Source organism: Eptesicus fuscus, chromosome 20 (genome assembly GCF_027574615.1).
Source record: "Eptesicus fuscus isolate TK198812 chromosome 20, DD_ASM_mEF_20220401, whole genome shotgun sequence".
Classification (NCBI taxonomy): domain Eukaryota; kingdom Metazoa; phylum Chordata; class Mammalia; order Chiroptera; family Vespertilionidae; genus Eptesicus; species Eptesicus fuscus.
In genome coordinates, this window is record NC_072492.1 from 9003487 (window position 1) to 9017080 (window position 13594).

The 13594-nt window shown below is 50.4% G+C and overlaps 1 protein-coding gene across 1 annotated transcript in view; it reads left to right on the top strand.

Moving 5' to 3' along the window:
- Nucleotides 1–7099: 7099 nt before the first annotated feature.
- The window catches only part of GAS7 (growth arrest specific 7), a 206441-nt gene continuing 199946 nt past the window's right edge, over nucleotides 7100–13594 (top strand). Inside the window, exon 1 of the mRNA XM_008153455.3 lies at nucleotides 7100–7532. Coding sequence (XP_008151677.2) covers nucleotides 7350–7532 — 183 coding nt within the window. The 5' untranslated portion in view covers nucleotides 7100–7349. The remainder of the gene's footprint in view (nucleotides 7533–13594) is intronic.

The window sequence follows — 13594 nt, forward strand, 5'->3', positions numbered from 1 at the left end:
CCAGAGAGCCCAGCCCACGTGACGGGTTTCCCAGGCTTTAGATGTGCTAATAGTGGCCATGGAGTTGGAGGTGGGTCCTGGCCCTGGAGACTTCTGGTCTCTTTAATGTGGCTTTGCATCTCTCTGCTTGGCTCCTCGGTGCACATTTTGTTGTTATTTACTGCGGAAGGGCAATCTCATTTCCATACTCATCTGCTGCGGCTGCAGACTGGTGGGGAAGGGGCAAAAACTCCTTTCGCCATCCACCCAGCAAGACCAATGAAAAGCCGGATTTTGGTTTCAATGTTCTTTTTGGTCCCACAACTCATTTCATTTCTCTGAGGCCCTCCTTCCTTTCTCTTCTATCCTCTTCTTTCTCCTTCTTCCCTTCATGTTCCTTTTGCAAATGAAACCTCTAGTTCTCACCAGGGAAGCAGGGTTGGAATGGGGTCTCCTCCGGCTGGACAGCGGGTGTATGAGGGGCACCAGGGATCTGCGGGAAGGGGGGGGGAGGGGAGGAGATAGGCTTGCCTTTCTCTTCCCTCCTCCCTCCCTGCTCTCTCACCCCAGCACCTCTCTCTTCTTTCTATCCCATCCCTTTTTCTTCTATATTCTGTCTGTCCTATTCCCCAGTTCTTTCCTCTCCTCATTTACTATTAGGCTCTGCCTCCCACACCCCTGGCATCTTTTCACATGGGGGGTGCCTGGCCCAATAGGATGCAAATGCAAACCCTACATGTAAAATAAGATTCTCTGGTGGTCCAATCAATTTCTGAAAACATGACAACCTTGGTGTTTAGGGTGGTCTGCTCTGGAATGGTGTTTCTAGTGCGATGTGAGGACTCCAGCAGAAAGGCCTAGGGTTTTGTTAAAAACACAGATTCCCACTAAGTCAGAATCTCTGGCAGTGAGGCCCAGGTCTAGGCATCGTTTTCCACATGCTCCTCAGTGGTTCTCATACTCGTGGCAATTCCAGAAACCTTATGTAGCGGGACCTCCGGCTCAGAGACAACTGGGCAGGGGTGGACTGAGGGCTCTTCCTTGGAGCCCGAGGCCGGGTTTCTCCAAGACTCCAAGGGGAGAACTGAATCCATTTATCTTCTCCAAAGTCATGATTCCAAAAGGCGTGTTTTCTGTTCACTAACTTTCTTTTCCTTCCCACTTTTTTTAAAAATATATTTTTTAAATTGATTTCAGAGAAGAAGGGAGAGGGAGAGATAGAAACATCAATGATGAGAGAGAATCATTGATTGGCTGCTTCCTGCACACCCTCTGCTGGGGATGGAGCCACAACCCAGGCATGTGCCCTGACTGGGAATCGAACTGTGACCTCCTGGTTCATAGGTCGACATTTTACCACTGAGCCATGCTGGCCGGACTCTCTGTCTTCTTGAGGCCGACTCTCAAGATCACTAGTCCCAAGGAGTGCACACAACATCTGCTATAGCGAGGGAAGAAAATTTCCATTTTCTATTTGCCTACAATATATATTTTAATATAATTTTTAAAATTCTAACTTTGTGTCTTATAAGATACAACCTGGTTTAGTGGTTCACATACTTAATTGATAAATAATAGAAATACACATACGTGGGAGTTTTACTGATAGAGGTACACAGTCAAAAAGCTTGGAGGGCATGGGTAGAATCTAGATTATATGTTCTTCGAGGTCAGGGATTATTTTCTGCACAAACTATTAAAACATAGTATCCACACAGAAAAGTATACAAATAAGTACACAGCCTGGAGAACAGTCCTGTGGGACTAGCACCGAGATCAAGAAGTAGCTTGTTACCAGCCTCCCAGACACCCCGCTATGACCTCGCCACCCTTTCCAAAATAACCACTCACCCAAGTTCTAGGAATTCCACGTCAGTGGAACCATGCTATATGCGCTTTAGTACTTGGCTTCTTTTGCTCAACATTACAAATGTGGAATTCACTTATATGTAGCAATAGTTTTCTCAAAGTGTTGCATTTTCCATGGATAAATGTCATCATGTATCTACTCTCCCAGCCATGGGCCTTGGGCTGTTTTCGGTTTGGGGCTATTCTGAATAGTGCTGCTGTGAACATTGTATGTGTCTTCCAGTGAACATGTGGACGCACCTCAGTGAAGCCATCGCTCAGAGGGGATTGCTGAGTCATAGAGGAGGCTGTGCTCAGCTGTGCTAAATATGGCGTTTGGCTCCCACCGTCAGGGTGTGAGCGCTCCAAGTGCATCCCCCCTCACTAATATGTGGTATTTTTCCATTTTGCTTTTAGGCTTACCACCTGGTCAGTGTATATTGTTACCTCCTTAGGATTTTGGTTGCTTTTCTTGATGATTAATGAAGTTAATCTTTTCATTTATTGGCCATTTGCATATCTTCTTTTGTGAAATGCCTGTTTAAGTCTTTTGCCCTTTTCCTATTGAGCCATCCATCTTTTTTCTCATGGATCTATAGAAATTCTTTAGCCCTGGCCAGGTAGCTCAGTTGGTTGGTGCATCGTTCCAATACACCAAAGTTGTGGGTTCGATCCCTGGTCAGGCCACAGACAAACAACCAATGAATGCATGGATAAGTGGAACAACAAATAGATGTTTCTCTCTGTCTCTCTCTCTCTCTCTACCACTCCCCTCTCAAACTCAATACATAAAATTAAAAAAGAGAGAAATTCTTTATATACGCTGTCATTTTTCTCTCTCTGTCTCCGGGCTATTTTATAGCATGTGCTTATGGCTCTTCAGGTTGTTGTAGAATGAACTAGCACACATGGTAGGGAAAACCACTCTTGTTGAATGAATGAGGCCTTTATTTCTTTTGTTTATTTTTCGGTTTATGTTAACAGCTTAATTGAAGTATAATTTACATACCAAAAATTTACTTGTTTTAAGTGTACAATTCAATGATTTCCTGGGTTGTGCAAGCATTACCACAATCCAATTTTAGAACATTGTCAGCACCCCTGGAAGAAAGCTTACGTACGCTCTATTACCAGCCCTAGCCCCAGGCAATTGCTAATTTATTTACTGTCTCTTTTAGATTTGCCTTTTCTGGACATTTCATATACATGCAATCCTACAGTACGTAGGCTTTGGTGCCTGGTCTTTCACTTAGTGTAACGTCTTTGAAGTTCATCCATGTTGTAGCATGTGTTAGTGCTCCGCTCCTCTTCATGGCCCAGCGAATATTCCATTGCATGGGCATTGTACCTCTTGTCCATGTGTTCAGCAACTGATGGACATTTGGATTATTTCCACTTTTTGGCTATTGTAAATAGCGCTGCTACGAACATTCCCTACACATTTTTTTGGGGGGTGGCCATTTGTTTTCATGTCTCTTAGGTAGATACCTAGGAGGGAATTGCTGGGTCATACGGCAAATTTATGTTCAACGTTTTAAGAAACGGAAACCCTCATATTTCTCTGCCATCCAGCGGCTGATGATGGAAAGGCATATGAAGCTGTCTTGGATAGAAAAGAAACATCTGCCAGCATCTGGATGTGAAATGCACAGTGTTGAGAGAAAGCTAAGAAAGAGACTAAAGCCTTCTCTTAGGTGTTTACAGTCTAATCTGGATGTTCTAACACATTTGTTTATAGACTAACTTGGCAATATGGAAAATTGGAATATGAACAGGGGTCCAGATAATCTATGCAAAATGAATGCAGGAAGTACTGAATGCCCACTCTTTGCAGGACTCAGTGCTAAGTTTTTAGAGGGATAGATGGAGGTTTAAAACAGAGATGCTATTCCTCCCCTGAGTTACCACAAGTCTAATCAGTAAAATAAGGCTTAGTTATCAAAACATTAAATAATTAAAAATTCAAATAAAAATAAAAATTCAAGATCATAATAGAAGACCAGGGAGGAAGAAGGCAAAGAGGAAAACAGATAAGGGAGAAACTCATCTTTCCTTCAAAATCTTGCAAGAAAACAGAAACCCAGAGTGTGTTGCTTTAACATTTTTGGCATCCCAAAGATGTAAGAATTTTCACCTCTATTGTTGCACTGGAAAAAGAAGCATTGATAATAACTAACCAGGGCCAATGGACTAGATAGATAATAATAATGGCTAATATTTGAATACTTAATGTACCTGGTATTGCTCTAGTTTACATTTTTACTCAATTAATCCTCTTAATAACTCCATGATATAAATATTACTATTATTTTCTTCTAATAATGAGAAAAAGGAGCTCAGACAGGTTAAGTAAATTGCCCAAGAGCACATAGCTAGAAAGTGGCAGAATTGAGGTTTGGATGCAGGGAGTGCAGAGCCTACACATTTAACCATCGCAAGTCCCATATACCAGCTACTGGATTCCGTCTCAATCACAGATGGGAAAATAGACCGAATGGCCTTAGGGATTTGTCAGAGGTTATGCCATTGATTAGATCAGGCCAGAAGTTTCGCTGACTGACAGTCCAGTTTCACTTCTATCAAGACTGCAGTATCACCAGAAAGCCCTGTCTTTTTTCTTTAAAAACAGTTAACTTTTTTTTTTTTTGAGAGAGAGAGAGAGAGAGAGAGAGAGAGAGAGAGAGAGAGCAAGCGCGCTCGGTTGTGACCAGGAATTGAACCTGAGACTTCCCAGTGCACAGGATGACATTCCAACCAACTGAGGCACACTGGCCAGGGCGGAGAGCCCTTTTTTAAGATGCTAGTTGTGGATGGGCTACAAGGACAGTGCCCTGACTCCGGCAAGATGGACTAGAGGAAGCAGCACTTGATGTACAATAAGCCAGACCTGAGTTCAAAGCCTGGGTCTACTGTTGACCAGCCGTATGAGGGTGGGCAAGTCAGACTCTCAGAGCTCAGTTTCTCTACCTGTAAACTGGGGGCAGTGACCACACCAGCTCACATGATTACAGAAACGAAATGAAAGAACCGGAAGACATGGACAGCCACGAGCAGTTTTGGTGCTGCAGCACTGTTTGGGGTAGGTGATCTAGCGCTGAAGTGTAAGGAGGGCTGTGTAGGCTGACATTTCTCAAGTCCATGCTGGATCACAGGTTACTCACGAGCATCACGGAGGATTCTGGGTAGAAGGAAGGCTCTGGACTAGCTCTCCTAACTTGAGCTGGGCCCTACCAGCAGATATGAAACCGAGGTCAGCCTGTGAACAGTCACATGTTCCCCTGATACTGGACTTTTCAAACACTTGAATAGGTCAGTTACTTTTAGTGGCTGTTTTCTATAACAAATTTTACAGCTCAGCATTTAAGGAATTCTTTTTTTAAAAAATATATATTTTATTGATTTATTACAGTGAGGAAGAGAGAGGGATAGAGAGTTAGAAACATCGATGAGAGAGAAACATCGACCAGCTGCCTCTTGCACACCCCCTACTGGGGATGTGCCCGCAACCAAGGTACATGCCCTTAGACCGGAATCGAACCTGGGACCTTTCAGTCCGCAGGCCGACGCTCTATCCACTGAGCCAAACCGGTTTCGGCCATTTAAGGAATTCTTAATGGTAGCCCTGGTCAAGATTTGTTTTTCGTGTTTCTAAGCCAAGCAAGGGTTTGTGAATTTGCAATTGATGGAGTATTATAAACAATCTGCATTTGTCAACTTGCCCGTGGCCAGAGGTCAGATTGCGTTGCTCAGGTGAGATGGCTTCAACGCAGAATATGGCTCAATAGTGATTCTCAAAGCTGGGGTGGGCCTGGGCATCAGCGTATTTTAAAGTTACTTCGGTGATTCTAATGTACAGCCAGGACCGAGAACCACTGACTCAAAGCACAGAAAGATGCGAAAGATCTTAAGGCTCTTATAACCTAAACTGATTTTGTGAAGTATGTCTAGGCCCGTGGTCGGCAAACTGCGGCTCTTTGGCCCCTTGAGTGTGGCTCTTCCACAAAATACCACGGCCTGGGCAAGTCTATTTTGAAGAAGTGGCATTAGAAGAAGTTTAAGTTTAAAAAATTGGGCTCTCAAAAGAAATTTCAATCGTTGTACTGTTGATATTTGGCTCTGTTGACTAATGAGTTTGCCGACCACTGGTCTAGGCAAACATAGTGAGAGATAAGGCAGGAAAAGTATTGTGGAGGGCCTGCAACACACAGGTTGAGAAGTCTCTACTTAATTTAATAGGCAAAAGGGAGCCATGGAAGATTACTGAGCAAGGATGTAAGGGTGGGCAGGTAGAAGTATACAGAGAAGGTCCAGCTATTTATAGTTTAGAAAATGGATTTTACGTTTTTCTATGGAGTAGGCTAACAAAGAAACCCAGCTTTCTTTTACTGCTATATTCTCAGTTCAAGGTCAATTTCCTTCAGCACCCATGTTCACTGCCCTTTGTAGGTATCTGGAACATGTTGTGGAATGTGGCAGCCTCCCAGGAATGTTTGTTGACTGAGTAAATGAGTGTGGCCCATCTCCATATCAGGAGAACTGGTCCCTTGGGCTGGCCCTTTTGCATGCAAATCGGTGAGGGCCGGTTCTCTTATGTTCCCTTCATTTATCCTCTAGGGTCTGCTTCTAATTCTACCAACTCCAATTCGTCCCCTCCCCGAGGTGCCTCCTTGCAATACGCTGCCACCTGGCTGGCTTCTGCCTCTGGCGCCAGGCTTCAAACCTGTCTTTCACCCATTGTTCAGTTCCCAGCGAGTCAAGTTCAATCCCAGGTTCAACCACCACGGTGATGGCCACAAACACATTCCCCTACGGGCACCTCGGAGGGGGCGCCCACAGCCACCCACCACCATACCTAGAAAACAGGCACAGAGGGGCTTTTCTATTCCAGCGGCCCTAGGTGTTGGGGGTGTGAATGAGAAGACCCTCCCCAGTGACCAGCCCCCTGGGCGAGCGAGCGCCCAGCCCTCAGCGGGCGTGGCCGCTCCGGTCCAGCCCCCGCCCCGCCCCCCTCGTCGCGGAGAGAGATCCTCGGCTCGGCCACCCAACCGCCAGCCCCTCTCCACGTACGCCGGGCCACTCCCTTGCCGCGGAGCCCCGCGGAGGGTGATGCTCGGGATCCCACCTCTCCCGGGAGCTGCGCATTTCCGCGTGCCAAGGCGGCCCCGGCTCCGGCGGGCTCGCGGCGGTGGCCCGCGTTCCGCGGCCCCGGGAAGTTGTCTCCGGAGCCCGCTGCGCCTGGGTCTCCTCCCCCTGAGCCCCGCCCCCCCGCCCAGAGCTGGGATCTGTGAGCTGCCCGGCCCGGGGGCGTCGCCGCCTGCTCTCCGAAACCAGCGAGTCTCTGCTTCCCTGCGCGGAGCGCGCGTTCTCCTCCTGCCTGGGGACCCCCGCGCACCCCCGAGACGGCGCGCGCTCAGAGCGCGGGAGCCCGGAGCGCCGGGCGCCTGGGACCCCGCGGAGCTACTGCCCAGCCCGCGGGGCTCGGCAGGGATGCAGGCTGCGCTGTGAGCCCAGGCGCCAAGGCCATGTCCGGCGCCCGCTGCCGGACCCTGTACCCCTTCTCCGGGGAGCGGCACGGCCAGGGGCTGCGCTTTGCCGCGGGCGAGCTGATCACGCTGCTGCAGGTCCCGGACGGCGGCTGGTGGGAAGGCGAAAAGGAGGACGGTCTCCGCGGCTGGTTTCCAGCGAGCTACGTGCAGTTGCTGGAGGTAAGAGGCGAAGGGCCGGGGGTTGGGAGGTCTGGGGCTCCGGTCCTTGGCGCGCTAGCAGACCTGTTGCCTGCTTCCTGGCTGCCGGAGCCGCCCCCATCCGACGGGCGCCCCGGGGGCAGCCGTAGCGCGCCCGATCCGTAGTTCCGCGCTCCTGTGGGTGGTGAAGGCTGCGGGCGCCCCTTGGGGCGCGTGCAGCGCTGGGATCGCCCCCTGACCGCCCCCCGGTGCCGCGCCTCCCGGCACATCGCGGCGCCCTGGGAAAGCGAGAACTTGTTGCCTGTGCGAGTTCTGGAACGGGAGGGCGGGCGCGTTCCCGGCAGCGCTAGGGGCCGGCGAAGGGCTGCTGAGTCCAGCGGTCTAAGGGAGATGCACCAAGTATCTCGGGGATTGGGAAAGTGGCACCCACTTGTCCCCTCAGCCCCGCGTCTGCATCCCCGAGCCCGGAGCCTGCAGACCCGTGGACGGTCTTGCTGCCCCGGATCAGGCTGCTTGGCCGCCTCGGGCCGCCCACTTGCTGGTCAGCTGAGCCTGTCTGGTCATCAGCCCGAGCCCCATCAGCAGGCTGGACTCAGGGGTGTCACAGCCTCCAGCCAGAGCCCCCTCCCCTTCAGAATCTGAAAGTGGCTTGTTCCTGGGGTTCTGGCCTGACCCCAGGGCTACAGGGGACCTGTTGAGCCAAATGGACTGGCTGTTTATTGTCTGGGTGACAGTTGGGAGGGTTCTCCGTCCTCTAATCGCTGAGCTCATGGTCACAGCCTGAGTGGGATCGGAAGTTTCTAAAGTCCTGGAGGCGGAGGTGGGTGGGAGTGGGGAAGGGGGGGTGACCTTATAGGACATCTCCTTTAGTAAAAGGCTGTCTGACCCGGGGAGTGTTGTAATGAAATGAGCGGTTCCCCGCCAATGTGTACGTATACAGAACGTTCTGGTAAAAGGCTGCCCAAAACATGGAGACTGAATTTGTTTATAATTTAACCCTGACCTACTTCACAAAGAACAAAGTAGCAAATTTTGACAGAAAATGCTGCTTGCAGCTCAAGAAAGGAGAGAAAGGAAAGCAAAGAAGAAAGATAGAGGTGAAATGGTTACAGGGTGAGTTAACCTGGGAAGTATCCAGTGGAAACCTTATTAAAGATGGAGCCTGGCCTCTTAGAGGCACATGGTCCAGAGAAAAACAACAAAATCCCCCTGAATGAATTACGCAGTAGTATTTGAGAGCATGTAGGCTGGAAGGCACTCCCTCTTCCTCTTCCCCCACTTCCCCCGCGGGCCACAGAGTTCGTTCCTAACCCTCTTCTGTATATTTGAGCACCTGTGAGTGTAGGAGAAGCTCAGGTGCACAGATTCGGGTGTGAGGGTAAGTGAGTATAGTTCCCTGCGAAGGCCCAGACCCTCCTTCTTTTCTAGCTCCGAAGCCCCGAGGGAGACTCCTATTTTAGAGTTCCTCTGGTGGCCACACTTTTCCAGGAAATACTGATGTGGACATTTGGCTGTCGGATGTCTGTCTGGCGAGGAGGCGCGTCCCTGGCTGGACTCGGCCAGCTGTGTTTTGGGTGGGGGTGAGGCTGGTGGATTTGTAGCCTGTGTTGTTAAGATGGAGTGTCTGCATTTCTTAGTGGCGGAAAGGGAGGGTGGACCAGACCCAGGGGACGAGCTGATGATCTGCTGGGACAGCCTTGGGTGTGTCAGCCACATCCCGTGGTATTTACATACTTAGGAAATCTCTGGTGCCTAAGGGGCTTTCTCAGACAACTCCCACCAGGACTTGTGACAGAAGGACCTCAGCGTGAGCAGCTCTGATGAGAAGCCCTTTCATTTGTTGAGTACCTACTAGGCTGAAATACTAGGTGCTAGGCCTGGTACATACACTGTCATCCGTTCCCCTGACAGCTCTGTGAAGGGGGAGGCACCATACCCATTTTACAGGCAAGTAAACTGAATATGAGAGATAGGGAGGGGACTGCCCAAGGAGCAATGCTTGCATATTTGCTTACCAGCTCAGGTGGCTCAGAATTACCTCTGTGCCTGTGTCTCTTCTAAACATGGCGGCCTGGGCTCAGTGCTCCTAAAAGGCCAGTGAGGGAAGGGTGTGGATCCATGTGGGAAAGGGCAGGTGCAGCCCTGGAGGTCGGCATGGTGGTGACAGCATTCCTAAGGGGAGGCTGAAATACTGGGGCTGAAATGAGGTCAGTTGCTCCTTCCCACTTGGAGCATCTCTCCCGCTAACCCTGAAGCTTGATTTCACTCAGAGCCAGCTGGTTTTCCCACAGGTGGAGGCAGCGGGTGGAGTGGAGGTGGGGGTGGGGGTCTGCGCCCTGAGTCCTGGCACTTTTCAGGGCCAAAGTGATGCAGCTTTGATGGAGAGGATTGTAGACCAGGCCCTTTGTGTCTGTGAGCCTCATCCACGAGCAGGCTGGGCTTCAGGGCTGAGGACTGGCCAGGGATGGAGGCTATGCAAGTGGAGCCCCTCGGGATGGGAGAGTCCTCAAGGACAGACGGACTTAGTGGGGAATGCAGAGCTCTCAGAGGAGCTGCTGGTGGTGGACTGGCCAGCATATGGAAACACGAGCCTGGAGGAACACCAGCCAGATGTGTTTCAAGGCTGAGAGTTAGTGCAGAGACCAGGAAGCCAGAGAAGGAGCCCGCTGATCCTGACAGTGGTAAACCTCCTGGATGTTTGCCAGAGGGGTGGCTGGCACTGAGCTGGCTGGGGCCTGGAGTTCAGAAGGCCAGGGGAGCTCTTGGGGACAGCAGTAGAGACAGAATGGGCAACACCAGTCTCCTGGGGGAGGAGTGAGATGGTGGGTGCATAGCTGAGAATGGCACCTCTACTGTAACCGCCACCCCACGTGGAAAACGTGATACCAGAAAACTCCATCTTTTTATTATTATTATATTTTTATTGAGAGAGATAGAAATATCAATGATCAGAGAGAATCATCAATCGGCTGCCTTCTGCTCGCACCACACTGGGGATTGAGCCCGCAACCCGGGCATGTGCCCTGACTGGGAATTGAATAGTGACCTCCTGGTTCATAGGTCGACAGTCAACCACTGAGCCACGCCGGCCAGGCAGGAAACTCCATCTTGATGGAAGATGGCACGAGGGGTTGAGAGCAGTATGTGCAAAATGGACACTCCCCAAGGATTTCTTCCTTGTTCATATATATATATATAAAAAAAAAAAAGAAAAGGAGAACTGAGAGCCCAGCTTTGCAGGAAGCATAGCCCATGAAGGGGCGTTGGAGCTAACCCTGAGAGGGCTGACAGATCTGCTCTGGCGGCCAGCCAGGCCTTGGGGAGTGGCCAGTTTGGTGGATTCTGAGCCTGGTTACTGGGGAAATCTCTTTGGTCAAGACTCCGCAGAAAGGGGCATCCTCTAGGAAAACCTCAGAGGAGTGTGGAGGGCCCTGGTGGAACTAAGGACTGGCCCAAGGATCCTGGCTCTTCAGGGGATGGGGCAGCCTAGCAGGGGTGACCAGGGGGAGGGGATCAGCTCCTCCCAGAAAAGGGTGGGGGCCTATAGATCAGACCCGCAGCTGCTGCCTATGACATGTAAAGGCCCATAGATAAAAGCAGCCAGAAAAATCCTTCTGCAGGGTCTCGTCAGCCATGAAGAGGGAGAGTTGAGGACTGTTCTAACCTTTGAGACATAGCTGAGGAGCAGCTGTGATGAAGGAGACCTGATATGAGGCTGGAGTCTGCAGAAGCACATTCTGTGGGCTCCAAGCCAGGCCCCAGATCACCTCCATAGACTTGGAGGCCCAGCAGGGGAGGAGGTTGTCACCAGACTTTTGGGTACATGGAGGCTGAGGAACAGCTTCTGGGAAAGGCAGATGGAGGAGGGAGCCCGATCTCCATCCCCAGGGAAGAGCTGGAGAGGCAGACATGGCCCAATGGCTGGGCAAGTTCAGTAGCCTAACCCTGGCCCAGGAATTCCTTGTGGCCTGCTTTTACCTGGAATGGAGATAAGAGGTCAGGGACCTGGAAGATACTGTAAGACATCTGAAAAAACTCCCAGAGCTTTGGGAAATACTTCTGGGGTTAGTAAGATTGGAATGCAAACACGACAGACAGAATTTTCCTTGACCCACATGCTGTTCCTGGAATCCATGATCTGGCTGGAAGGTCTAGCTAGACCTCAGGTATAGACAGAATAGGATGCTGTTTGCCAGGAGCTAGACAATTGTAGAGAGTCACCCTTGAACTTGGCCTCTTTCTCTCTGCCTTCTCTTCCCTGTTGTGACTGTGCTGTAGAGTTACGAGGTTTGGCTGTGGGAGAGAGATGTGGAGCTGGGGGAGATGGCCGTGCTATCAATAATTAAGGAACGATGTTTTATCTATTGCCATGCAACAAGCCACCCCAAAACGTAGTTCTCAGAACAGCCATTTATTGTTATCTCACACATCCTGTGGGCTGACAGGACTCGTTGGGTGGTTCTTCTGCTGGTCTGTCTCGGAGTCTCCTATGCATCTGGAGGCAGATGGCGCCTGGAGCTGGAGTCCTGGAGCGTCCCCTGGGCTGGAACCTCTAACATGGTGCCTTGGTATTCTTCTGTGTGGCCTTTCGCTTCAGCAGGGCACTTGAAGTTTCACACGGTGGTTGGCTTCCAAGAATGCAAAAGTTCAAATTGTCTGGCCTTCTTAAGGCACTTCGGTCAAGTAAGTCACAGGACCAGTCCAGATTCAGTGTGGGAGGGAGGTGCCTACAGGTGGATTCAGGGAGGCCAGGTTCACGGAGGACCAGTTTGCAGACTAGCTACTCAGAAGGGTAGGGAGAAAGCAGTCCGGACAGATGATCCATTCCGGAGGAAGCAGTGCCAGGCCAGACGGAGGAGAGGGCCTCCAGAGGGAGGGAAAGGCAGGAGACTTGGCCGTCTGCTAGGAAATCCTCCATTGCCATCCTTGGCGGAGTTTCTTCTTTTTCAGGATGCCAGGGATTTCTTTATAAAGGCCACACAGTAAATGATGCAGCTGAATTTGCAACCCGATTTTCCTGTCCCTGAAGCCTGGGTCTGCCCACTGGCCTGGTGACATACCGGTCCAGCATTTTCAGGTCGGAGCTATTTGATGCTGGTTATTAATAGACACAGAGCTGCCTGACATCTGGTAGATGTTTGACAAATTGATTTTAACACAGGGCCTTTCTTTCTGTAATGGGAACATTTCCTAATGTGGGTGTGGCCTTGTCCCTCATGCCAATACTTTTTAAGGCGGTCATCAGCTCTGTTCCCAAAAGGTGTAATTAGGGCCGGTGGCTCGTGGAGTATGTAATTGTGACCTAGAAGACCAAGGTGCTGCTTTCAGCAACTTCACTAAGTCCGCCTGCCCTTTGACTTGGGGGGCTGTGGCCCTCATTTGTAGCTCCTGCTGCTTGCGCGTCTACCTTTGGCCCTGCCCTGTCCGCCCACCTCTGTTCAGGAGGAGCCTTCCCTCCTGTACTGGTCTGTCCAGATGGCCTCACCACAGGCCCGCAGAGCCGTGGGCGGGGCTTACAGATACTACGGATTGGGGCATCTCCACAAAAGTTCCCCTAGCAACAAGTCGGCAGGAATCTGTGACATGTTAACCACCACCTGAATCCCACGTCCATTACTACTTAGAAGCATGAATGAGATGCTGACCTTCCTGTACTCTCCTCAGCCTGAAAGGGCCCAGCTCTTACCTAATGGCCTGGTGGACTTCACCTGTGAGCATGGAAGCTGGTCTCCACTTCCCGGGTGAAAGAAAATGTTTGGTAAACCAGGAAGCCTTGTATACATGTAAAGTATTAGGCTTTTTCTTTGTTTGTTTAATTTGATTTTTATAGAGAAAGACAGAGAAAGGGAGAGAGAGAGAGAGAGAGAGAGAGAGAGAGAGAGAGAGAGAGAAAGAAACATTGATTGGCTACCTCCCGCATGCCCCCTATTGGGGATCAAGCTCACAACCCAGGCATTCACCCCAACTGGGAATCGAACCAGCAACCTTTCTGTGCACAGCACCCACCAACTGAGCCACAAGAGCCAGGGCAGTATTAAGATTTGTAGCAGGCCACTCCAGGGGACATTGTTTTCCCAAATTGC